This window comes from Artemia sp. Qi Xiang Cuo, chromosome 3 (genome assembly GCF_049724085.1).
Source record: "Artemia sp. Qi Xiang Cuo chromosome 3, ASM4972408v1, whole genome shotgun sequence".
NCBI lineage: Eukaryota > Metazoa > Arthropoda > Branchiopoda > Anostraca > Artemiidae > Artemia > Artemia sp. Qi Xiang Cuo.
This window is the reverse complement of record NC_142796.1, coordinates 75,641,089-75,668,758: the sequence shown is the minus strand read 5'-3', so window position 1 is coordinate 75,668,758 and position 27,670 is coordinate 75,641,089. Positions and strand designations below refer to the sequence as shown.

The following is a 27,670-nucleotide window of genomic DNA, read 5'->3' as shown; positions in this document are numbered from 1 at the left end:
TCTCTAACTGTTTCGCCGAAATAATTCCCTAAAATGATTAAAACCATTTCACCCAAATAATCCCCTAAAAGTAATTTCTGTGTGTTCCTTTTTTTTTGGCATCCCTGCGCTGTCACATTTCAAATTTCTAGGAAACCCTTTCCTACGTTAATCTCTGCATCTCATAAATGTTCCTAGCTACACTATTAAGGTTTCGTTAGAATATCAATTTATCTCTCCGACTTAAAGCTCAGTGAAGCCGTATTTAAAAAAAAAATTTCTATCTCTTTAGACTCCCGCATAATTTCAAGATAACAAGTGATGTCATTTCTAATTCCTTACACTAAAGATCAATGAAGCCCTATTTAAAAATAGAATATTAATTTTTCTCTCTGACCTAAAGAACGTTTATCCCTCAGACCTAAGATTAAAGAAGCCATAATGTTTGTTTCTTAATTCCCCTTTCGTGAACCAATAATTCCCCCGCAGATTATGTAAATCTATTTCTCAGGTTAGGTTCGCCTAAAGATCAAAGAAGCCATGTTTGTTTCTTAATTCCCCCTTCGTGAATCAATACATTCCCCCGCCGATTATTTAAAATAATTTCTCAGGTTACGTTAGCCAAATAGCAATGAAGCTAGGTTTGTTTCTTAATTCTCCTTTCGTGAACCAATAATTCCCCCTCCGATTATGTAAATCAATTTCTCAGGTTAGGCTAGCCAAACAACATAAATTGCTGTTGACTTCCATAAATGTGAGAAAGTTCCTGTTTTTTCATTCTCACTGACAAAAACCATAAAACAGACATGAATTGCTGATGACATCCATTAAAGTGAGAAAGTTCCTGTTTTTTCATTCTCACTGACAAAAACCATAAAACAGACATAAATTGCTGTTAACATCCATAAATTTGAGAAAGTTCCTGTTTTTTCATTGTCACTGACAAAAACCATAAAACAGACACGAATTGATGTTGACATCCATAAATGTGAGAAAGTTCCTGTTTTTTCATTTTCACTGAGAAAACCATAAACCACGTGGGTCTCGTGGGATCAATAGGGGCCATTCTACTAATGAGTCTTGGAAGAAACTGCCTAGTACAGAAATGTTTTCACTCAAGTTCAAAGCATATTCAGGTTTAAGTGGCACTTCCACTTTAATGAAACAAATTTGTTGCAGCTTGTTTTTTTTGTTAAAACATCTTTCTTGTTTAAAATTTAATAGCATTTCAGTTGCACTTCCAGAATTTATTGGGTTTTTTTTCGAAATTAGTGTATTTGCAATTGTCGATTTTCTTTTATTAGTTTAATACGTAATAAATTTTTATCAGCGGTTTTTTTCTTTAAATTTATCAATTCCCAATGTACTGAAAATAAGCTGACTATAAAAAAATAAAATCAATTTAAGCCATTTCATCAATTCTTGGCAAAGCGGACATGGCAGTCTAGTCTTCTGAGGGTTTTGAACGGCATCATCACATTTCGCTGTGTAATATATTGTTCAAAATAACCAATTTTGGACAACTGATTTAGATTTACTTTTTAAAATAACCGCCTTTTCATGGCTATTTTATATAACTATTCAATATAAAACCGTCGTGACAAGTAAAGTAGCTTTGCTATTTTAAGAAACCTATTATTTTCATCAGCATTTTCCGCCTTTAAGTCCATTACTTTTAAAAGCATAAAAAAAAATGGCTAGACAAAACTTGACAAAGAGTGACTTGCAAAAACGAATGGCGAGTTTTGTTCCTCTTCAGATATAATTATGCTAGTTGCTATTTCTTTTCATTCAGTTCCGTTACTGTTTTGCATTGAGAATTTTTTCTTCATACAAACTGTTACGCAACGACGTATCAATTTGAATGACGTAGTTTATCAATTATTAGTAATATGCTTTACGGTACTGGTGAATTATACGGGCACTTCTAAAAAGTCAAGTTTGGTTAACGCTAATGAAATAAAATAGGATGAATATATGATAGTTTATAAATAAATTTGGGTTATATGTTTGCACACTAGGGGGGTGGAGGTAAAGCATACCATAGGCTATATTAAGTACGTAACCTAACCTAGGTACCTTCCCCCTATACCCCAAAAATCCACAGTTTAAACATCGTAAACGCAGTGTGCATTCCATTTCTCAATAGCGGTCTCTTGAAAATAACCAGTTTGGCGGGTTTTGTCTCTCATTAGTATATAAAAGTGTACGTTAAATGCACCAGTACCTGCTTTACTAATAATAATGCTTTGAATCAGATCCTTTTCACCACCAAAACATATAGGAAACAACTAGTAGCCTAGATGCTTAGTTTAAAGGTACATTTAATTAATAGGTGTTAAATTTCATGGCAGAGTAACGTATCCCTAGCTTGCGCAAGCTGCAATTTTACCAATGACAAATTAGATTGTGTTAGATTTTATGTTTTAGGGCTAGGTAATAGAGCATTAGCTTGTATGCATGGTACATTTAAAAATTGACTTGTCGGTGAAATTTCATTAAATATAGAATAAAGTTTATTTTTAAAATAAAGTATATTTTGAGACTGCCTTAAGGAACTTTTCGTCTTTTTTTGCTTTTTTTCAAGAAAATACTCTACTTGGGAAAACCATTCTAAAATTTTGGGCCGTTAACAACTACTGTATACAATCAATGAGGCGAAAACAAAATTGAAGTACTGCTACTGCTACAATTTTATCGGCAAAACCGACCGAACTTTGTTGAAATGCTTCACGTTATCTTAACAGTGCACATAAAATCATTTATAATATCTCAATTTTTCAGAATTTGAAAGTGTCCAAGGCTCTATGGATGGAACTTCTTCAGATTTCACTTTGTTTTTCCTGTTTTATAACGAGTCAAGTGGAGGAGTCCCTCAAGAGCCGCCTTGCAGTGAAGTTTTTCATTTGAATTCCACTCTACCAAGACTGAGTCTAAATCTTTTACAAAATAGACTCCTCTTAAGAGCTAAATCTCTCAGTTGTAGCTACAAAATTAAAGTAAGTTTGAAGTTTAAATAGAGTTTGTTGCGCTTGAGAACCTTCATTCACACCTGTCGTGCTTTCTGGAAAAGCAGTACAATATTATGAAACATGGGTGTTGTCTTAGTAAAATGATTTGTTAAAAAGTATAAGTATACTTTTGCTGAATTCTATGTCATTAAATAAGGAAAAACAAACCTTATGAAAACTTATTTTCTGAAAATGAAAATTGAAAAATTGCTTTTATTCGTGAGGTGAAAATAATTTATAGCCTATATTATAACACTGTTGAAGTACTAGCTATAACTGGGCCCTAGTATCAATTCTTTTTTTGGGGGAGGGGGGTTGTTCTATGTTGAAACTGTTTTCTTATAAATGATCTCTGTTTTTGCTGCCATAACATACTTGTTTCTTATTACAGTTTCCCAGATGTGAGAATCTAGGGTAACACAGAATGGAACAGAAACTTTGTTATCTATATGGCTAGGCACAGCAAGCTATTTGGATATGCTGATCATTCTTTAGTTTGAAGGCTATATTTTTCAGTTACTGTACTCTAATCAACGACTTCACAGCTTCAAACGATGTCTTTGTGTTTAGTTAGATGATCAGAATTCACGTCACTCGGGTAAATGCATGCATTGAACTTTAGGGTGGGGCACACAAATTCTGATGGATTCTGATAATTAGTAATGACATCATTAACTGTTGAAACAGTGTTGAAAAATACTAAGTTAAACATTAAATATTCTAAATAATTAAGTAAATTTAAATAATTGAAAACGTAGAATCCTTGTTTAAATTTCAGTGAGTAAGAACATTTCTTTAAGCAAGATAAAGTGTATCTATTACAAGATGTAAATCGGTTAAACATTCGAATTCAAATTGGCACTAACGATCGCAAAGTACAAATTGGGGCGTGTTTCCAACATCTTAATTGTTACTACATACCTATGTCTTTGTTAGACGTTTCCTGTGATTTTTTTTTTTTAGAAATGGGCAAAACCTGGGAAAACCTCAGCCGTGCCATTTGATCAGTTCTAGAATCAAATTCACTTCACCAAGTGAGATCTTCGGATTCGGGCAAGTTTTTGCCACTTCTATTACAGCTAAAACTCGTTAAAAATTGTTTGTTTTTGCAATGAATAGTCGATAATAGCAAGAGTTTGTAAAAAACATGATTTTCCATGATATTTTCTGTTCAATCTTTTCTGCTCAAATATATAAAAGGTAAAAGAATCCACACTTAAAGAACAATAGTCTTCAACCATTGTTTCTTTTAAAGTTATCAATTCATATTTCTAAACTGTAAATTATTAAAACCTTGAATCCGTCAAAAGTTTTCTGTACCATTCTGTTGGCTTGTTTTAACAAAAAAAATAACGATTATCAATAACAATTTTTTGTAGCTTTGTGGATAACTTTTGCTCAAAAAAGCTATTGATAGCAGTATCTTTTTAACGGAAAATAAAACCCATTTAAACTTTACTTAGAATTGGAATGTATTTTCCGGCAAAAATTTTGTTTTTAAAAGTCAATAGGCAAAAATAGCCTACATATTTTCAAAATGAAGACATTTAGTTTTAGTATAAAATCTTTGATAAAAGATCAAAATATAAAGCCAAAATCACCCTGAGATGTTCCTTGAAATATGTGAAACATATATCCCAAAATTATGTTCTGAAATATTTGACCCTTAGAGTATATAAAAAATTAGGCTGTCACGAACAATTCTCTTTGCTTCCCCATTTTTCTTATTTGGACTTAAATCTAAATTACATTTCGTCGGAGTGTCAAGGCTTTTGAGAAGAAAAGACAAAGTAGAAACATCAGTGCTTATGCTGTTTCCCCTCTCGGGAATAAACTAGAAATATAAGTCCTTACAGAATCCTGAAAGCCGCAACTTAATACGGAGAAGACCTGTTCGCCTCTTATGTTGAATAAATCATCTCCCTTTCTTTTCGTGAATTACAAATGACGTTTGCATAGAATACAATTGATTCCTCTGATGGCTTAACGAAACAGCGTCTGAATTCTCAGACCGTGAAACAAGGTTTTCTTTATTACTCGGGAGTAAATACTCTAGAGTGCTTTCAGTTAAATTATTCTTGTGTCTTTTTTGTTCTGCTAAAGGAACCTTTCCCTCTTTTTTAATGTGCTTTGTTCTGCTTTTATGATTGAATATCCTGTTAAGAGTAAAATGCATTATCATTAATGTGGTGAACACTATCCGAAGGTAAATGCTCAAATTTGACTTCTTAGAGACTTCTTAGTCAGTAGCGGATCCACCAATGGGAGTAGTAAGTACGTGTCTAAAATCAGATGAGGGACACGGTCGTAATATACCGTACCGATGTTTTCCCTTAATCTTTATAAAAAGAGGGTAACTTTCAATATCCAATATCAATGTAAGATGGTAGGTAGTTGTCCCTGGCTGTTGAATGGTCTTGGCGTTTAAAGGACTTATTCTGATTCATGCATGTGTTTTAGCTAATAGTGACCGAATTCAAAAACGCTCGCTTTTCGACTAATAAGGTAGCTGTGTAGCTGCACTTCTCTTATGGATCCACGTCGCCAAGAGCAGTGACAGAAATCTGTTGGCAGGTATAAGCCCCACTCCTTTCCGACTTCTCTCTTTGGAATTTCAAAAATATACTGCAAGTACAAATGTAGCAGTATCCGGGAAGAATTTGGCCGGTTCCTTGGCCTCTTGTAAGAAAACATCATCCGTCATCTTGTATTTTAATATCTGAAAAAAATATCTATTGCTGAAAAACAACATAATTTTTCTCTTTTTTTTTGCAAGTTAAGGAATTCAAATTTTAAATAAATAAGAAGTAATTATTTCTTTAAAAATCCCCCTAATTATAATTATAACAATTCCCTTTATTAGAAACTTGAGACAGGGACCATATCTGGATTAACTAGCCAAAGCCAGATTGTCCTATATAGGCATTCTTGCTAAAAAGAAAAAAACGTTCCAATTTTAAAGATATGAGATTTGTAAATTTGTTTTATTAGATTATTTTTTAGATACTATTCTTTTGGTTATACGATCAGTAAGGATACCAAAACCACCATTCACTGGTACTATTCGTAATAACGAACAGTTGCCTAGAAGATTAATCATTTTCTTTTTTTGTATATGAAGACACATTTTTTGAAAAAAATATATAACATACTCATTTCACCTATGCCCATGAGGCTAACTAATTCTTTCATTTTTCCTAAGACTACATTGTTTTTTTTTCTTCTCTCTTAATGGCTTATTTTCAGCATTTCTCGGTCTAATCCTGTTTAGCAGTGGTATTTGTACCTGAATCATGACAATGATCCGTTAGTTACCACATTCATTCTTATTCCTTATCTATAAAGGGATTTTGTTAAAGTATTCTCAAGTCATCTAGATTTCTTCTTCATGGAAAATCCCATTCATAATTTTCAATGTCTTACCCCTAATTTAATGTCCCCCAACTTTTGAGACATGTTAACAATACAGCCAGGATTTCCATTTAAATTTTTTCCATTTAATTCTATCTCTGACTGCCTCTTACTAAATAAATTTTCTTTCCCTTCTAGCTTGTCAAGAATTATCTTACTATTTTTTACACCATTTCCTAGAACATTATCACGGTTCAACATGCGGACAAATTATCAAGGCCATCTCCCCTTGATATTCTATATCAGTGATTGAGAATCCATTTAAATTGGATAAAAAAAAACTAGTTTTTTCATGAAAACTTTTATTTTCATGTTTCAATGTTTATGAATTTTAAAATTTTTCAAGTTTTATGAAAGTAAAAACCAATATTAAAACTTAAAACGAACAGAAATTACACATTATATGAATGAGGAGGGCTGTCCCCCCTCCTGAGCCTCCCGATCTTTATGCTAAAGTTTTATAGTGGTTTGATTTTTTTTTTTCCTTATCAATGCTTGGGTTTGAGCAGTTCTTCTTACAAAACTGGGACAAAAAATCTAACTTTAGCGTAAAAAGTGGGTGTTAGGGAGGAGGCATCTCTCCTCACATACAAAACATTTTTGTTCGCTTTGTGTTTTAATTTGACCTTTACTTCCAATTAAGATTTTTATTTGTATGTAATTTGTATTTGTTTTTCATATTATATCAAGGGTTACCCTAAATCCGAAGCTACCACCTCTCAATCCCGATTCTTTAAACCCTGATTTAACGTTTGCAAAGCAATACTTCGAGAAGAGTCCCCCCATTTCCACTTCTTTGCCGGTCGTCATGTAAATGCAATCTCTTGTGCAGCACTGAACAGTATTCTCTCAATTTGAGGAGCGCTATCACCCTCCCCCCCCCAACACCAATAGTAAAGGTGAATACCAACAATATTACAAGGAATTAAGAGGGATTAGGTATCAATTTTACCCCTCTCTCTCTCTCCTTTCGCAAAGTTCATTCTGTATTTTGTGTGCGTGTAACTGAACCCTAAGCCAGTGGACCCCTGAAAGCCAGTGGCGTGCATCAGAACCTAGGTGCAACTGAACCCCCGTGCAACGGAAGCCTCCTGCAACTGAACTTCATTTATTTGAATCCTTGTGTGACTGAACCCCCTTGCAACTCAGCCTCCGTGCATCTGAACCCTCGTTTAACTAGACTATGCGTAATTAAACCCTCGTGCAAGTCAACCCGCGTCTAACTGAACCTTCGTGTAAATCAACCCCTACTTAACTGAACTGTCATGTAACTGGACCCCCGTGTAACTCAACCCCATTCAACTGAACCCTCATGCAACTCAACCACCGTTTAACTGAACCCTCGTTTAACGGAACCCCGTTCAAAATAATTAATTAATGTAATTAGTTAATGGAGTTAAACTGAACCCTCCTGAAACTCAACCCCCACTTAACTGAACACTGGCAGAACTCAAGCCCCCTAACTGAACCCTCATACACCTGAACCCCAATGCAATTTAACCCTCACTCAACTCAATATCCGTGCAACTCAAACCCATTCAGCTCAGCCTTCATTTAACAAAACCTTTGTGTAATTAAACCCTCGTACAACTCAGCCCCTATTTATTTCAACCCCCATTCAACTCAACTTCCGTGCAATTCAAATCTCGTTTAACTCAATCCTCGTTCAACTCGACCTCCGTTTAACCCAAATCTATCTGACTCAATCCCATTCAAATCGAATGGTGACTCGAACAAACGGTATTTTTGTGGTTAATTCTCTTTTGTCCTTTTTTATTGTATGCCATTTCGACGTAAAACTACCCCTTCCCCCTATCGCCAAAACACAACAATGTATTTTTCTTCCCTATATGTTTGAAGATTAGTGAAACTTTTCATGCCCATGGCCTGAGCACACTTGATGGTCATGGTTGCAGAAATAGCTGTGCCCTAGTACAGAGAGAACCAACAACTAGTTCAGGAATGATAGCTATTATTCAAATTCATTTAAATAGTAGAAGTTCATTCTGGAAACAAATTTATGGGATTTTTTAAAACGAGCTAAAAACGCTTATATGTCTTCCTTTTTTGGTTTTAATTAACCATTACTAATAGGGCACTAAAATATCGTAGAGAGATGTTTAAGGTCATTTGAAAGCTAACTTTCACATTTACACGTTTTTTATGATTTCATCGCGACAATTCCATCATAAAATGCCTTATGGTCCCAAAATTTAATTTTAGTGTAATTTCTGTTGCGTAAAAGCTTGAAATAATACTACTGGAATCTCCATGGTCAAAATCCCTTAATCCCTTAATCCTATCGTTTAGAATGATACACCCTTTCCTAGTCACCTTTGCAAGTGGAAAAAAAAGTTCTGAGGGGACTAGCGAGTGAAAAAAAAATCATTCATCGCAATGCTAATTCGTTTATGATAGAGGCTATTTACTTTCATTTCAACACTAGAATTAATTGCAAAACAAATTGTTGGAATTTACATAGTCAATGTAAAAGACTTTCTGCATGAATTTTCTCACTCCTTCCTATATTAAAAACCTAAAGATTATCAAGGATATTAGAAAATTATCTTACCCTGGATCAATTATATCTGAGTTTTCACGCTGAAAGTTGCCTTTCTTGTTTGAAGTCTGATCTCCAGTTTACTGGAAAGCAGCAAAGAGTGACACCTATGTCTAGGGAATTCTCCAAGGAAGCTGTCACATAAATAAGAAAAAAGCTCACGTATCCAAGGTGAAATTTAAAAGCTTGTTCAGCTAGTGATGCAGCTTGTGTACTTTCAGGGCAAACCCAACAGCCATTTTTTTGCATATAATGAACTCCCTTCATGGAACAATGCAAACACACAGAGAGAGAGAGAGAGAGAGAGAGAGAGAGAGAGAGAGAGAGAGAGAGAGAGAGAGAGAGAGAGAGAGAGAGAGAGAGAGTAGCGAAATGGATATTGAAACTGTTGCCCCAGATTTGTTCTGGAAATACACTGTAGGTATCAAAATACTGGCAGGACACAGGAAGTTTGAAAACGTTTTGCAAGTAGTCTAGTTTTTATTTTGCTTACCATTCTGCAATGTTGTTATCGAAAGACTCAAGTTTCTTTTAAAGGGATAAAACTGAAAAGCACAATCTAATAGCTGGTGTTGCGTTGTTTGCTGCCCTTCAGACGAAGTGCGGATTAAAGAGAAAGGGAGAAGGCCCCCTAGTCCATTATTTGCTGAAAATAATTTGAAACTGGTCAAATCAAACATGACAGCATAACAGTTCTGAAGACAATTTAGTATTCTGGAGCTGTTGTTTCATCCCCTGTTCAATTCTTTTTTATCTAATTAAAACCGCGTATTTGAAATTGATAAGAATCTTTTCTCAGGCCTAAAAACCCTAACTTAATTAAACTTAATTCCCTTGGCTGTTCCTGAGATATTGCTGGTACAATCTTAACGATCTATAAGTACATAATATGTTTTTGCCTTTTTACTGTGTTCAACATTCCCTGAAATTTCCGTCCTGAATGAATCACATTGATTATAAGGGCAAAATATGGGTTTTTCTTTTTCTTTTTTTTTTATTTCAGCGATATACAGCACAAGAAACTTGGCTTTCTATTTTTATATTTTTATGTATGGATACTCGAGACTGACCCTTCACTGAAAAAGTCCAATTTTTCCCCAGAAATATTTGGACTCTTTTAAATTTTCGGTGATAAGTAAAATTCATAGCATTTTTAGTCTGAGCAAAACAAATGCTGAGGTAAATACTTTAAGAAGAAAATTTGGTTTCTTCGTACGATTGGTCGGTAGAATAATTTCATCTCTTAGTGGGCATAAATGAGTTTAAAACCCTTTCCTTTTTTCTATGGCATCAGTTTCGATCGTTTCTGAGGTGTTAGTCTCCTGGTACAATAGCACTCTAAGGATCACCCTCGTCACCCGTGTTTTTAAGTTTAACGTCAGGTAGCTAAAAAAAGTTGCCCTTGCCATCGTTAGAAGATAGATACAAGATTCTCCAAGTCACTTTCACTGATCGTGGTCAGAACATCCGACAGTCCCACCTATTTAAGAGAGATTTGCTAAAACCAACAAACAAACTGTTGTTCATGTTAGTTGAACCGTTATTAAGTGTTATTAAATCCTTTAACAAGTTAAAAAAAAATCCTGCTCAAAATCAGCTGACGGGCATGTTAAGTTACGAAACAGATAATCAAATTGTAGGTAATTACAACCTAATTGGAGATACTTTTTGTTCCTATAGCTAAGGACTTTTCCAAAGGCCTTTACTGGATTGGAAATCAATGTCCACGGGTTGGGCAATGAACTTTAGCTCTCCCTATTTTTATGACATAGTCTCTTGTGGCTGCAAAACCTCCTCTGCAAAAAGTTTTAATCTTCCTGTTATTACAGGAAGATTAAAATTTACTGAAACAATATATAAGAATTTTCGTTCTTTTCTGGCTCCGTCTTTTCTGCGACTTTAAACTTTTTTCTATTTCTATATCCTGCTTCCCAACTTCCCTTTATTAATAAGAGACCAGAAAAACTACTTGAGGAAAATAAAGTGTGCCGAATAGAATAGCAGCTGTTAGATGGCACTTGTGCGTACAGTCTCCAAATTAAAAATTTAGTACCGACAGTCCACCCGAAGGAAAAGGTCTAGTCAGAAAGCTTAAGCCAAGCACGGATAGAAGAAGTTACTTTTGGGGTGGGTACGTTTCGAGAGGAGTGTGGTGCAGATTTGGAATAAATCCATGAAAACAGATGAAATAATTTTTCTGAATATCACTGTGAAATTACTGAAGAAAATGAGAATCCATAACTTTTCTTGGGAGTCGGGTTCAAGGTTTTTTTCTTGTTTTTTAGATATTTAGGAATGACTTTTGACTCTGCTGTATAATTTCTTTCAAACTATTTTGCAGGCGAACGACAATGAACGACTGCGATTAACTACAAAACGTATTAAATTTGATCCCATACGACAGTGCAGTAGCTCAGAAAACAATAAAAACAATCTGTGTAGCCTAAATGTGAATAAGCAGTATGATACAATCAAACTCCTAGATTCAGATGGTGACACAATTAAGTGTATTTGTTTGTCTTCTACAATTTCCACTACATATTGGTCAACCGGGTCTCAAATGACATTATTGGCTGACTTGACTAATATTTATCCCAATTCTTTTAAGGACCGAAGTTTGTATCAGTTTGAATTTGAAGTGGAGGCGCTTGAAAATAATTGCGGGGTGTCCCAGGGATCAACACATACGGGAAAAATAGTATTTCCAGAAAAACAACTACACAGCTCTCAACATGAGATAGACTGCTTCTGGAAAGTGGACCTACCAAAAACATATCAACCTGTGTTCAAAATATCCCAACTTACTCTTGATAAATATTGTAAAGAAAGTTTTTTGAGCTTCACATTTTCTGGAGAAAGTGACCCATATTCTCGACTATGCAACCAGAACCAAAACTCGAATGAAGTACTGCCTTCTCATTGGGGTGAACCACAGTTTGAATCAAGGAGCTCTAAAGTGATAATACGATTAAGATCCATCCGTCCAACTGCAAGGTTCGTATTAAAATGGACGTCAGTAGCTGCTCGGTGGCTATTATCAAGTAACGATTCAAAGACAATTAAAGAAAACGATGAATGTGAATTCCGGTGTAAAGATGGCATAAGTTGTATTCCTAAATACTTAGTATGTGATGGAGCTATTGATTGTCCTCAGGGGTCTTATCTTGGAGAACCCCTAGATGAGGCTCCTGAGACCTGTTTATTAATAACATCAAGAGATTATATAAATGTAAATTGGACAATACCTGTTTTAATATTTACAGTAACACTAGCAACAATTCTATTAACAATTTTATGTTGCAAGAAATCTAGAGCCGTGAATAATGTGGGCGTAAGCACTTTCAATGAAAAGCATTATCTTTAGTTTCTACTTTAAGGGGCGAAAGATATAAATTGGATAGAACTTGTTCTAGTTAGCTGAAGTGTTAATGACCCTAATAGTTTGTCCTCGTTAATATAATGGTCGTAAAATGGCTATCCCTGTAAAACAAAAATGAAAATTTATGAGTAGAAATAGCTTAACTTGGTGTGAGACCACGAGATGTGGCTAATAATTTTTTTTTATTATTATTATTACGAATTGTGTTGATTTTCCCAATAGCTTTCTTTTTTTTATTTTAATAGCATAATTCTTAGAACATACACGATATATCTTTATTTTAGCTTTTTAAGGTTCATCTATTTGCATACTTCAGGGATTCGTTACTCAGCCTCATTTACTGTACCGTCGTTTGAACTGAATATAGTACAGTATGTGTAGTTTTGCATATCAGAGGATATTGATTGTATTCTTTATAAGCTTGGAATAAATTTTTTTTTAGCGACATGATGACCAAGATAGAGATACTTTGATGCAAGCAAAATCATTTTGAAGGTTTGTTGTCAAATTTTGTTGTCTCGAATTGAAGAGCACTAAGTGGACCATAGAAAGGAGAAAATACCAAAATAAGTGGAATTGTAATGGGAAGAAAAATGGCAAAAAAAGTGTATTTTGTTTTTATATCTACAATGATTTGCTTTGAAACACACGGCATAGTAAATACCTTAATTAATATTCCAGGATCAAGAGAAACTCAAATAAGACAAAAAAGGACCTAGGCTTGGTTTTATTGACTTCAGATATCCATTTTTTTTCTTTTCTTTTTTAAGGAGATTCGATACCTTAAAAAATCATCCCATCTCATTCATAATAAGAAATTTAAGTTTGTCCGGCCAAACTATTAGAGTTGACTGGGTGGTCATACCATAGCTTGTAGAGCCTGGTTAAGAATTAACTAAGAAAAAACAAGTTTTTTTAACTGAAAGTAAGGAGCGACATTAACGAACAGAAATTATTCTGTATATGAAAGAGGCTGTCTCCTCCTCAACGTCTCGCTCTTTACGCTAAGGTTTGACTCTTTCTCACAACTTTGTTTTTTAAAACAATGAAAAACCTTAGCGTAAGTAGCGAGGCGTTGAGGAGGGGACAGCCCCTTTCATATACGGAATATTTCTGTTCGTTTTAAGTTTTAATGTCGCTCCTTACTTACAGTAAAAAAACTAGTTTTTTATTTAATTTATGAACGTTTTTGAATTAATGCAGCTTTAATTTTGGCTCACCGTACATGAATAATTAAAACGAAATTCGCATATTAATTTTCCTTTTTTTGGCAAATTGGCTCTCTCGAAATTTTTTTCAGACGTAACTTACGAATTAACTTACGTAATGAATTTCTATATTCGTATGTTTTTATTACGTATAGTAGGGAGTTCACCTCCTCGTCACTACCTCACTCTTTACGTTAAAGTTAGAGTCTTGTTCGAATCACACACCCCTGACTCACAAACGGGAGTTAATTAGAATAGATAGCTCTTTTGAGATTAATAAAAAAAACTTAAGCATAAAGAGGGAGGTATTGACTAGGGGGCGAATCCCCTCATATACGTAATAATTTATGTTTGTTATAAGTTTTAATGTTGCTCTTTACTTTCAGTTGAAAAAACTAGTTTTTTTATTTAATTTCTGATCGTTTTCTTAAATAAGGCTGGGAAATCCGGCGCCCCCTTCATAGAAATGCTCCTTCCCCCAAGAAACATCCTCCATGGAAGGATCCTGCCCCGTAACCCCCTCCTCCGACACCCCCCTTCCACATCATAAAAAAATCCCTCCTGAAACGTCTTTGTACTTCCCATTAACCAATACTATGTATAAACAATGGGCAAAGTTCATAACTTCCAGCCCTTCCCCCGGGAGCTGTGGGGGATTAAGCCATCCTCAAATATAAATCCATTAGATTTTTAACTATGCTAAACAAGATGGCTAGCTCAAAATTTTAATTTGAGTGACCTTGGCGAAAAATGAGCGTGGGAGGGGGCCAAGTTGCCCTCCAATTTTTTTTGTCACTTAAAAAGGGCACTAGAATTTTTATTTTCCGTTCAAATGAACCTTTTACGATATTCTGGGACTACTGGATTGATACGATCACCTCTGGGGAACTAAAAAAAAAATAAAACAAAAAAAAATAAAAAAATAAACACGCATCCGTGATCTTTCTTCTGACAAAAAATACAAAATTCCACATTTTTGCAGATAGGAGCTTGAAACTTCCGCAGTAGGGTTTTCTGATACGCTGAATCCGATGATGTGATTTTCATTAAAGTTCTATGACTTTTTGGGGGTGTTTCCTCCGTTTTTCGAAAATAAGGCAAATTTTCTCAGGTGCGTAACTTTTGATGGGTAAAACTAAACTTAATGAAAATTATATATTTGAAATCAGCATAAAAATCTGATTCTATTGATGTATCTATGGGTATCAAAATTCCGGTTTTTAGAAGTTTCGGTGACTATTGAGCCGGGTCGCTCCTTACTTATAGTTCCTTACCACGAACTGTTTGATACCGAATAAACGACAACAAACTAAATGTCAACACCTACTTTCTAAATCATTTAACTTCTCATGCTTTGTGCCAGAGATAGAAATATTCAGTTTTAAGGAAATTTATATCAATAGAAAGAGTGAATTTTGTTTCAGGAATGGATAATCCATAAAAATTTGTTAGCATACCTGCTAAGAAAACGCCAATAATCAACTCAAAAGAAATATAGTTTGACCAATTTGACAGCTTCAAAAGTTCCACATGGTGTAACCCGCTTTCATTGAAAGCCTTACTGACAAAACTTAACAGTCTGTTTAACCAACTTCCTTAAATTTGAGAATAACAGCTCCACTCCCTCGATGTAATGCATAGTCCTTCAAAGGACTCAACTCAGTCCCTGTAATAACTGGGGAAAGATAAAAAAAAAGTGTCAAGAATGTTCTTGTTCTGGTAAAGGCCGATAAAGCTAATCTTAAGAACAAAGATGAAGCACTTCCTTGTCAGCCGGTCTGAATTCCTGGCAGAGATCAATTGCAGTCTTATAGTGTTTATAATTCACATTCGATCAGATAGAGATCTGAGCAAAATTGAAGAGAATCCAGAAAATTACAATAAATGTAAAAACAAATTATATCTAAATGTGTAAAGACAGTGGGTAGTTATAATTTTCTTGTTTCTAACTTCGTATTTCCAGAAAATATCATATATTTTAATGCAGCCTTTTCTGCCTTTCCTGTCCCAGTTAATTCACATTCTAGATTTTTTAGAAATTATTAAGATTTTTGTTTACTAGCTAGTAAGCTCGCTAGTAAACAAGTCTCTAGACGGTTCCCAATGTTCAGGCTTAATGAGCGATCCAAAAAATACTGTTTCCATTTTAGAGGTTTAATCTGAAGTCATAGATCCCATAGGTAAAACTTGAATACAAAATAGGCAATAAAAATAGGTTGAATACGATATTCTCATTAATTTAGTTTTTCATATAGGTCATCATTTGGAACAAAGAGTCGCTGCGCAAAGGCTCATTTAATCATATATTTTTAGTTCTGGCTCTGTTTTCAAGGGTCAAAACTGATTGGAGGAAAACCAGCCTTTCTTTCAACGTCCAATCTGTCCAGGAGTACCCTCCTCCCCTATCAGAAAAGGATTTGAATCGAAATTCCAAGATTTTAATCGGATCAGACGAATAGTCCAAAAATGTGCCTACAAGAGCAACATAATGAATACAGTTCTTCGGGTAGTGGCCTGAAATTTCACAAGCAGTTCATAGGAAACAGAGGCTGTATACCTTATGAGCGCTTTACTTCTTGACGATGATAGCGCTTTCGACTCTTTGACGTGTAAAATTTATCGAATGACAGTATTAAATGTGAGATTCGTAGAAGAATACTGCAACTCATAAGCTATTAGACCACTGTAGGCTACCCTAAAAAAAACTTCAAAACATTTGAACTGAAAAAATTATATAAAGATTGAGGTTAGGAGAGAAGCAATTATCCTAGTATGTAGGGTCTATGTCTGTCCGAATTTATTTTTACAGATTGATAAAAATTTATTATAAAAATATTACAGCTTAAAGGTCACCACGAAAAGTAAAAAATTCGTCTAAGACGGTGGCAAAAACACACTAAACCAATAAAAAGAACAAACACTCCACAAAACACTTCCTAATTGACACCACAAACCTTATGGCAAAACAATTTCTGCAAATTCACTGTTATATTCATGTCCTGAGAAGCTTTAATTATCTGTTTATTTACCCTCCTCCTCCCTGAAAAAACTTAAACTTTTACTTACTAAGAACATTTCTTAAATAGCCCTCTTAAATGAAGAAATATCAATAATCCATCTAATACTTTCTGATCAAAATGGTCCTAATCCCCCTATAGAACCTTGAAAATGTCGACCGGGTCGGAGCAGCCTGTGGAGGTAGTGGAGCATTACTTTATGTAGGAGATTGAATGTCATAATCGTGGATGTCAGATCTTAAATTTGCTAAACAATCAATGCATGAAAGATTTATACCATATTGTGGTCTAAAAATAAATAAAAGTGCGTGTAACTTTGTTAATCCAGAAACTTGTAATATCCGTACTTGCTCAGAGGGGTTCCGTACTAAATCCCAGGGTTGTAGGCCCACCAGTAGTCAAACAGCATTACTTTATAGAATCCGTATAGACTGGAAAATGCAAAAAAAAAAAAATCCAAGCCAAACGCTACTACAGCATAGTGCACATGTATGAATGAGAGGGGGAAGAACAGAGGGGAACAATGCACAGGTTTCACAATTATACCTAGGTTAGGAGACAAAATTTTACAAGCAGACGGTACATGATACTCAAATGATACAATTTGTCAGTATGAAACCTCCAGGTTTAATGAAGTAACACGGTTTAAATTCCAAATTGTGTTACAATTTCTTAAATCCAAGGAAAACAAATAGAGGAACAGGAAAAATGACAAAATTTGAAATACCCAAATTCATATTAAGGCTATTTACCATAAACCAAGAATCTAACCTAGAACCATTATATTTCATCGATGTCAAGAGTAATTCTCCTGTCTATGCAGTGCTAATAGCTACTGTGTCATCACCACCGGGGATTATAAGTTGTGTTATTACAACTAAACTATTGATTAGGGATGCAATTAGGCATATCATCAGCGGACAACATGAAAAAAATCGGACCAAGAACCAATCTCTACGGGACGCCACAAACAACTGGATGCACTTAAGATTGTATACAATCATTCTCTAAACTGTTACGAGTTACTAAGTAAACTCCGTATAAGATCAAATGCTTTACCTGGGATCCTATACACCTTAAATTCTTCCTAGAGTTGACCATGGTCAACTATGTCAAATGCCTTCATTAGGTCTACAAACACTGCGCCAGCCTTAAATCGTTTGTCTAAGGCTACATTAACTACACTAGTTAAAAATATAAAAGCATCCTCCGTCTTCCTATCCTTTCAGAAACCAAACTGATTCATATTCAATAGATTTAACTTCTCAAGAAAATAGGTTAACCGAGTACTAAAACATTTTTTTGACAAGATGAGAAATAATTGAAAAAAATTTATATTGAGCGATAATTACCAAGATCATTTTTATAACAAAGTTTATATACAGATGTCACTCCTGCATTTTTAAACAATCTGGAAACTTGATGTGTCGGAAACAATCAGCAACTAGCCTCCTTTTCCTTTTCAGGTGCCCCCTCCCCTCAACACTGATGTTTGAAAGTGATCAGAGGGCAAGAAGCCCCGCCCCCACTTACCGTCTTTAGATGTGCCCTTTCAAACACTGATAAAAATTTCAAAAAAAAGATTGTTCAAAATAGTCAAAGGATCTAATAACCTTGCCTCCAAATCACTGTATAACGATAATATAACAGTAAATTTACCGCAGATGATTTCTGGCGCAGCTCCTCCCACTTACTCTTTCATTAGAGGGTTAGTAATGTGAGTATGTGTTTCTCAGTCACTGAAAAATGGTTCGAAATTGTATTATTCGTAATTGTGAAAGCAAAATGAAACTTGGTGAGCCGGCGAAGTGGCTTGCAACTGTCCCTTCTCACAGGTATGACTTAATTTATATACAAATTATGACTTAATCTATTATTTATATAAATAATAAATAATAACAGTGGACTAAACGGATTGGCCTATGTAGGATTTCTAAAAAGGGGGGGGGGGCGGGGTTGATGATATTTGTGAAAAAAACGAAATTTCTAGTGTTAACTTCTAATCAATACTGCAACAGGGAAATAGCCGAAATTTCATATTGGAGAGGGATCCAAAAAGTGGCGGGAGTATTTGAAATTTGCCACACAATTGTTTACCACAAAGGGGCAACCTAACAGTTTTAGCACAGATTATCTATTAAGTTTCACAATAGTCTGTGGTTTTAAATAGTAATATTGTGCCATGGAGCATCAAAGCTTTTTCTTATTATTTTTTTTTTATTGGTAAGGAAAAATGTTCCCTTTAATTCCCATTTATTTTATATTCCTTTTAATTTCCTTTAATTTTTACTTAATTTTTCCTCGTTTATGCTCTTTTTTTGATGAGCCCCGATATGTGGTGATCACTTGGGGAATATAATGTTTTTGTAGATTTAAGATGCTATCGCTTGGTTTTGGAACATTGACTTATACTTATTGGTGTTGATTTTGCGATATTTTGGACTTGATTCTCGGATTATCGGATTGGATATACTGTTTAGTCCTAGGGAACTGGATGGATGAGTAACGTCTAGACCTTGTTCAAGTGCTTATTTATTTCAGTTACTAAAGTAGGAAGACATTTTTTTTTTTTTTTTTTTTTTTTTTTTTTTTTTTTTTAGCCAACCGGGTTTTTATAATGGGTGAGATAGGGAACGAGCATACTGTCTATTATTTATATACTGTGCTCCAAATATACGAAACCCCCAACAGCCTCCGGGTTAATGTGTTAAGCGAAAGTGACTACTTCCGACTGCAACAACTTGCGACTGTAACTGTAACTGCTTGGAATTGCGACTACATCTGTTTGTGACTATATTCAGGGAATGTTCAGAGGAATTTTTAATAAAATTAGAACCCAATATGTGCATGCTGATTGTCAAAAGGGCGCATCATCACTATCTGAGGAACGGCAGAGAGCATTAGGTTGAAAGTCTCTGGCCACGTCGAACAGTGCTTGGGGGGCAAAGGGCGCCCCTTGTCTTTTTTAGATCCACTAAACACTTATCAAAATTATAAAATAGCCACTTTGAACAAAATAGTTAAAAGGTCTAATAGCTATGCCTCTGGGGATTTCATGCCTCCCTCAGCCCCTGGTGAAAGCATTGTAAATTATGTAATTATCCAATTGATTACATACAAGAATCTACCATTGGGAAAGAGGGGGGTATGTATGCTCCTGAATGTGTCAAAAAAGGCTAAGGATATTACTGTGAAACTTAAGGGAATGCTAAGGGGGATCTTAAGCTAAATCGAAAGACACTGTGTGCATCAAGGATATCAAAAGAGTATATATGCAATATCGTTGGAGGGGCTGTGGGTAATATCTCTTTACTTTCAGGACCACTATTGCTACTCCTGTGGCAGCAGCGCTGACTAGTTGCAACTGCGATTAATTTTGATGCGACTATGACAGCTTAAGACCGCTTGTAAATGTGACGACTTGCAATTTCAACGATCTTTTCTTGAGAATGAGAGTGCGACTGCTTGTGGCTACAACTTCTTGCGACGGTTACTGCTACAACTTGTAACTGTGACTACTTATGATTGTGGTGGTGAATATTTGTATCTGAGCATTACCGTCATAGGCACTTCAAACGGAGCCCACCCCCTTCGAATCCTGATCCGGACACTTTTTTTTACTGCTAACATAGGGAAATTAACATATGTTTCTTGGTTATGTTTGTTGATTATGTTGATGTTGTTTGATGGTTATGTTATGCTGATGTTGGTTTTGTTGTTTGATGGTTATGTTATGTTGGTTATGTTGCTTGATGTTTGTTGGTTATGTTGATGTTTGTTGGTTATGTTATGCTGTTTCATGGTTATTTTATGTTGATGCTGTTTGATGGTTATGTTTTTTTGATGGTTATATTGTTTGATGTTGTTTGTTGGTTATGTTGATGTTGTTTCATGGTTATATTTTCTTGATGTTGTTGGTTGATTATGTTATGTTGATGTTATGTTGTTATCTTATGTTATTTGATGTTTGCTGGTTATGTTGATGTTGCTTGTTGGTTATGTTTGATGGTTATGTTGTTTGATGGTTGTTTGTTATGTTTGACTGTTATGTTGTTATGTTGATGTTGTTTCATGGTTATGTTATGTTGCTGTTGTTTCATGGTTATGTTTTGGAGATGGTTATGTTATGTTGGTTATGTTTGATGGTTCTGTTGTTTGATGTTTGTTGGTTATGTTGATGTTTGATGGTTATGAGTGTTGGTTGTTGTTTGATGGTTATGTTGTTTTATGGTTATGTTTTGTTGATGTTTGATTGTTATGAGTGTTGGTTGTTGTTTGATGGTTATGTCGATGTTTTTTTTGGTTATGAGTGTTGGTTGTTGTTTGATGGTTATGTTGTTTGTTGGTTATTATGTTTGATGTTTGTTGGTTATATTGATATTAGTTGGTTATGAGTGTTGGTTGTTGTTTGATTGTTATGTTCTTTTTTGATTATATTGATTATGTTAATGTTGGTTATGTTTGATGGCTATGTTGTTATGTTGATGGTTGTGTGGTTTGATGTTATGTTGTTATGTTTGATGTTATGATACGTTGTTATGTTATATTGATTTTGTTTCTTGGTTATGTTGTCTAACTAAATATCTAAACTAAAAAACGCTAAACTGAAAATCTAACTAAAACTCTAAACTATAACTAAACACTAGACAAAAACTAAACTAAACTATACTAAAATCTAAACTGAAAGTCTAAGCTGAAACTAAACTATAACTCTTAACTACTAAATTAACTAAAAATCTAAACTAAAACTAAACTACAACTCTAACTAAAACTCTAAACTAAACACTAGACTAAAACTAAACTAAACTATACTAAAATCTAAACTGAAAGTCTAAACTAAAACTAAACTAAAACTCTTAACTACTAAACTAACTAAAAGTCTAAACTACTAAACTAAAACTAAACTAAAACTAAACAAAACTAAAGATCTATACTAAAACTAAACCACAACTCCAACTAAAACTCTAAACTAAAAAACGCTAAACGGAAAATCTAAATAAAACTCTAAACTAAACACTAAACTAAAACTAAACTAAACTATACTAAAATCTAAACTGAAAGCCTAAACTAAGACTCTTAAATACTAAACTAACTAAAAATCTAAACTAAAACTAAACTACAACTCTAACTAAAACTCTAAACTAGAAAACGCTAAACTGAAAATTTAACTAAAACTATAAACTAAAACTACACACTAGACTAAAACTAAACTAAACTATACTAAACTCTAAACTGAAAGTCTAAACTAAAACTAAACTAAAACTCTTAACTACTAAACTAACTAAAAATCTAAACTACTAAACTAAAACTAAACTAAACTAAAAATATGAACTAAAACTTAACTACAACTCTAACTAAAACTCTAAACTAAAAAACACTATACTGATCATCTAAAACTAACAACTTTTCCAATTTTACTAGATTACGAATGATTTTCTGTTTCTCAAATCAACACTCTCACTGATAAATACACACTGTTTTCTATAAATTATTCCCTTCAATATATTTCGCCAGCGCATTTAATTCATCTTGTAGTCTCTGTATATGCGCTATATTCAACTTAGCCGCGAAGCACAACTGCTCTTCCGACTTAAATTTGCAGAATGTTATAACATATAAATTATATATCTTGTCCCATTCCAGGGTTAGTCGAAAACCCTTGTAGTTTCTGTCGCCGCCTTAGACACTCTAGGTCCCGTTTCATCAACACATTCAATATTCAATAGTTTATAAGCATCCATGTTGACTGTCCCACTTCCAGAAAGAAATTGATCCTCGATCAATATTTTCAACCACCTGGGAAAGTGTCTAGACATAATTTTGCCTAGAAACACAATTTATTTCAAATATGTCATGCAAACATAACACACATCAACAAAACCATGATTCATCAAACAACATAACCAGAAAACAACATAACCAAGAAACAAAATCAATATAACATAACAACGTAACATAACATCAACATAACATAACATCAAACCACATAACCATAAACATAACAAAATAACCGAAAAACATAACATCATAACATAACGAACAAACAACAAAACCATCAAACAACAACCAACACTCATAACCAACAAACAAAAATATAACCAACAAACATCAAACATCATAACAAACAAACAACATAACCATCAAACAACAACCAACACTCATAACAAACTAACATCAACATAACCAACAAACATCAAACAACATCACCAACAAACAACATAACCATCAAACAACAACCAACACTCATAACCATCAAACATCAACAAAACGTAACCATAAAACAACATAACCATCAAACAACAACCAACACTCATAACCATCAAACATCAACATAACCAACAAACATCAAACATAACCAACATAACATAACCATCAACAAAACATAACCATGAAACAAAAGCAACATAACATAACCATGAAACAACATCAACATAACAACATAACAGTCAAACATAACAAACAACCACCAAACAACATAACTATCAAACATAACCAACAAGCAACATCAAAATAACCAGCAAACATCAAATAACATAACATAACAACATAACATAATCAACCAACAAAATCAAGAAAACATAACCATGAAAGAACATCAACATAACCAAAAAACAACATCAAACAATATAACCATCAAAAAACATAACCCCATCAAACAGCATCAACATAACATAACCATGAAACAGCATAACATAACCAACTAACATCAACATAACCAACAAACATCAAATAACATAACCAACATAACCACCAAACATAACATAACCATCAAACAGCATAGCCAACATCAGTATAACATAACCATCAAACAACATCAACATAATCAACAAACATAACCAAGAAACATATGTTAATTTCCCTATGTTAGCAGTAAAAAAAAGTGTCCGGATCGGGATTCGAAGGGGATGGGCCTCCGTTTGAAGTGCCTATGACGGTACTACTCAGATACAAATATTCACCACCACAATCACAAGTAGTCACAGTTACAATTTGTAGCAGTAACCTGAAAATAGAAAATTTCTCAAAATACCTTTGAAACCAACTCGAGACTTTGAAACCTACTTGTAATTCCTAAAAACATCTAATCATAAAATTGCAGTACTGATTACCGATTTTCATATAGGCCTGTGTATTGGAATAAGTTAATTTAAAATCAGTTTCTTTAAAATTTAGTGTTCCAACGTTGAACCCAAGTTTCACGCTCAAGAGAAATCTTGCTTGTTCTACCCGTGAAAATATCTAATGTCGCTTATGTTTTGTACGTTCTCCGGAGCACTCGCACCTCGGTCCAGGTTTTTATAATGGGTGAGATAGGGAAAGAGTATACTGTTTATTATTTATACACTGTGCTCCAAATATACGAACCCCCCAACAGCCTCTGGGTTAAGTGTTAAGCGAAAGTGACTACTTCCGACTGGGACAACTTGCGACTATAACTACAACTGCTTTGAATTGCGACTACATCTGTTTGTGACTATATTCAGGGAATGTTCAGGGGAATGTTTAAAAAAAATTACAGCCCACTATGTGCATGCTGATTGTCAAAAGGGCGCACCATCACTATCTGAAGAACGGCAGAGAGCATTAAGTTGAAACTCTCGGGCCACGTCGAACAGTGCTTGGAGGGAAAAGGGTGCCCCTTTTCTTTTTTAGATCCTCTAAACACTTATTAAAATTATAAAGTATCCACTTTGAACAAAGTAGTAAAAAGTCTAATAGCTATGCCTCTGGGGATTTCATGCCTCTCACAGCCCCTGGTGAAAGCATTGTAAATTATGCAATTTTCCAATTGATTACATAAAGAATTTACCATTGGGAAAGAGGGGGGTATGTATGCCCCTGAATGTGTCAAAAAAGACTAAGGATATTATAGGGATATTACTAAGGATCTCTACACTTTCAGGACCACTATTGCTACTCCTGTGGCTGCAGCTCTGACTAGTTGCAACTGCGATTAATTTTGATGCGACTGTTTATGTTATGTTATGTTATGATGCGACTGTTTATGTTATTTTATGTTGTTATGTTATGTTATTTGATTTTTGCTGAATATTTTGATGTTGCCTGTTGGTTATGTTTGAAGGTTATGTTGTTTGATGGTTGTTGGTTATGTTTGACGGTTATGTTGCTATATTGATGTTCTTTCATGGTTATATTATGTTGCTGTTGTTTCATGGTTATGCTTTGCTGATGGTTATGTTATGTTGGTTTTGTTTGATGATTATGTTGTTCGATGTTTGTTGGTTATGTTGATGTTTGATGGTTATGAGCGTTGTTTATGTTGTTGTTTGATGGTTATGTTGTTTGTTGGTTATAACGTTTGATGTTTGTTGGTTATGTTGAGATTTGTTGGTTATGAGTGCTGGTTGTTGTTTGATGTTTTTTTTTGTTTGTTGGTTATGTTGGTTATATTTGATGGTTATATTGTTGTGTTGATGGTTATGTGGTTTGATGTTATGTTACGTTAATTTTAAGTTATGATGTTATGTTATGTTGATGTTGTTTTTGGTTATGTCATTTGTTGGTTATGTTGTTTGATGAATTATGGCTTTGTTGATGTTTGTTATGTTTGAAGGACATATTTGGAATAAATTGTGTTTCTAGGCAAAAGGATGTCTAGACACTTTCCCAGGTGGTTGAAACTATTGATCGAGGATCAGTTTCTTTTGGGAAGTGGGACAGTCAACATGAATGCTTATACATTAAATTTAACACTGAAAGTGTTGATGAAACGGAACCTAGAGTGCCTAAGGTGGTGATTCAAATTACAAGGGGTTCTCGACTAACCCTGGAATGGGACAAGATATATAATAGATGTGTTATAACATTAAGCAAATTCAAGTCAGAAGAACAGTTGGGCTTCGCGGCTAAGGTCAATATAGTGCATATACAGAGACTACAAGATGGATGAAATGTACTGGTGAAATATATTGAAGAGAATAATTTATAGAAAACAGTCTGTATTTAGCAGTGAGAGATGATCATTTTAACGTTTTTAGTTCAGAGTTTTAGTTAGAATTGCAGTTTAGTTTTAGTTTAGATTCTTAGTTTAGTTGGTAAGTTTTAGTTTAGTAGTTTAGATTTTTAGTTATTTTAGTAGTTAAGAGTTTTAGTTTAGTTTTAGTTTAGACTTTCAGTTTAGATTTTAGTATAGTTTAGTTTATGTTTTAGTCTAGTGTGCAGTTTTAGTTTAGAGTTTTAGTTAAATTTTCAGTTTAGTTTTAGTTTAGATTTTTAGTTAGTTTAGTAGTTAAGAGCTTTAGTTTAGTTTTAGTTTAGACTTTCAGTTTAGATTTTAGTATAGTTTAGTTTAGTTTAGTGTTTAGTTTTAGTTTAGAGTTCATTTAGATTTTCAGTTTTAACTTAAATTTAGAGTTTTAATTAAAGTTTTAGTTAGAGATTTAGTTTAGTTTTAGTTTAGTTTAGTTTTAGTTTAGAGTTTTAATTTAGAGGTTTAGTTTAGTAGTTAAGAGTTTTAGTTTAGTTATAGTTTATAGTTTTAGTTAGAGTTTTAGTTTAGTTTTAGTTTAGACTTTAGTTTAGTTTAGTTTTAGTTTAGTGTTTAGTTTTACTTTCATTTTTAGTTTAGTTTTAGTTTAGCGGTTTTATAGAGTTTTAGTTAGAGTTGTAGTTTATTTTTAGATTAGAGTGTTAGTTAACTTAGTAGTTAAGAGTTTTAATTAAGAATTTTGGTTAGAGTTATAGTTAGAGCTTTAGATTAGTTTTAGTTTAACGTTCTAGTTTAGAGTTTGAGTTTTAGAGTTTTAGTCTAGAGTTTTAGTTTAGTTTTAGTTTAACGTTCTAGTTAAGAGTTTTAGTTTAGTTTAGTTTAGAGTTATAGTTTTAATATAGAGTTTGCTTTCTTTTTGCAAGCTAGCGCACGTACAAGTGATCGATGTTGCCTTGTTTGTTGCTTAACACGATCTGACAGTTGAACATTACCTTCCGTTAAATTTAAACAAAGTTCCGACAAGAGATTAATAAATTCCTTGTCAACATCATGCTTGAGAATTGCTTTTCTAAGTCATGGTTTTGAATTGGCTAGCACGGTGAATAAATGCCGTTGTTCATGTATCTTCTTCAATGTCATGATTGCAACTAATGATCTTTTTACTATTCACAGGTAGACCACAAGTAATTTCCCTTTTCAAAAATATCAGTGACCATACGCAACGGTTCGGGTGTGTTTTGATTCCGGTTCCATAATATGTAACCATAAGGTTTATTAGTTGCTTGATTGTATGCAGAAAGTACATATTTAGGTTCGCCAGGATAGATTGTTTTTTTTTAGAGTTATAAGAGAACTTGAAACGCGAACAACTCTGTAGATGATATAGTAGGTATAATTTAAAGCAAGTGTTCTCATACATTTACTCTGATGAAAAAGATTGTGTAGAACAATAGTTAAAAAACTTTTTTCGTGACGGTACCGGACAGTAAACCGTTATAACATTGTCCGCGACCATTCTTCATATAATCAGCTAAATCGTCAATAATCAACCACGAGTTTGGTGCAACACTAGTAAACACGTCAAGTCCTTGTATAAATTTTATGCTTGGATAAATCTTCCTTGGATTTTATCATAAGATTCTTGCCATAAACTATTGAAATAATAGATATTTTTTGGTTTCTCTGAAAAACATTTTATCACGGTTTTGAATGATTCTCGTTAAAAGTGATTTTTTACCGGACATGAACGGTCCGTAAGGAAACAACCTGAAGGGTGTTTTAAATTGATACATACTCTTCCAGTGTCAAAATGTAACTAACCTATCCTAGCCTCAATCTGTTGAATAAATATTCAAAGGAAATAGAATACAAGGTTTCTTTAATTCACATAAAAATATATACAACAACATAAAAATATATTTAAAACATAAGAATATACTTACAACATTAAAAAATAAACACTTTATCACGACCGGAGGTCGACAAACGATAACGGTGATGGAGCCGGCACCCGTGGCGGCCAGTGATAACAGCGTCCTTTCTGGCAGCCGGTGACAAGATAAAATAAACACTTGAAAATTACCGCTTTGCGTACCGATAAAAAAAACAGTGTTTAGCTGGTGACGGAAACGGCCCTCCTCCTACCACATATGCC

At 34.0% G+C, this 27,670-nt stretch overlaps 1 protein-coding gene across 1 annotated transcript in view; it reads left to right on the top strand.

Moving 5' to 3' along the window:
- LOC148954536 (uncharacterized) overlaps positions 1-12,721 on the top strand; it is a 149,988-nt gene extending 137,267 nt beyond the window's left edge. Inside the window, exons 6-7 of the mRNA XM_089087137.1 lie at positions 2,764-2,978; positions 11,303-12,721. Of these exons, the coding sequence (XP_088943263.1) occupies positions 2,764-2,978; positions 11,303-12,325 (1,238 nt within the window). The 3' untranslated portion in view covers positions 12,326-12,721. The remainder of the gene's footprint in view (positions 1-2,763; positions 2,979-11,302) is intronic.
- Positions 12,722-27,670: the final 14,949 nt, after the last annotated feature.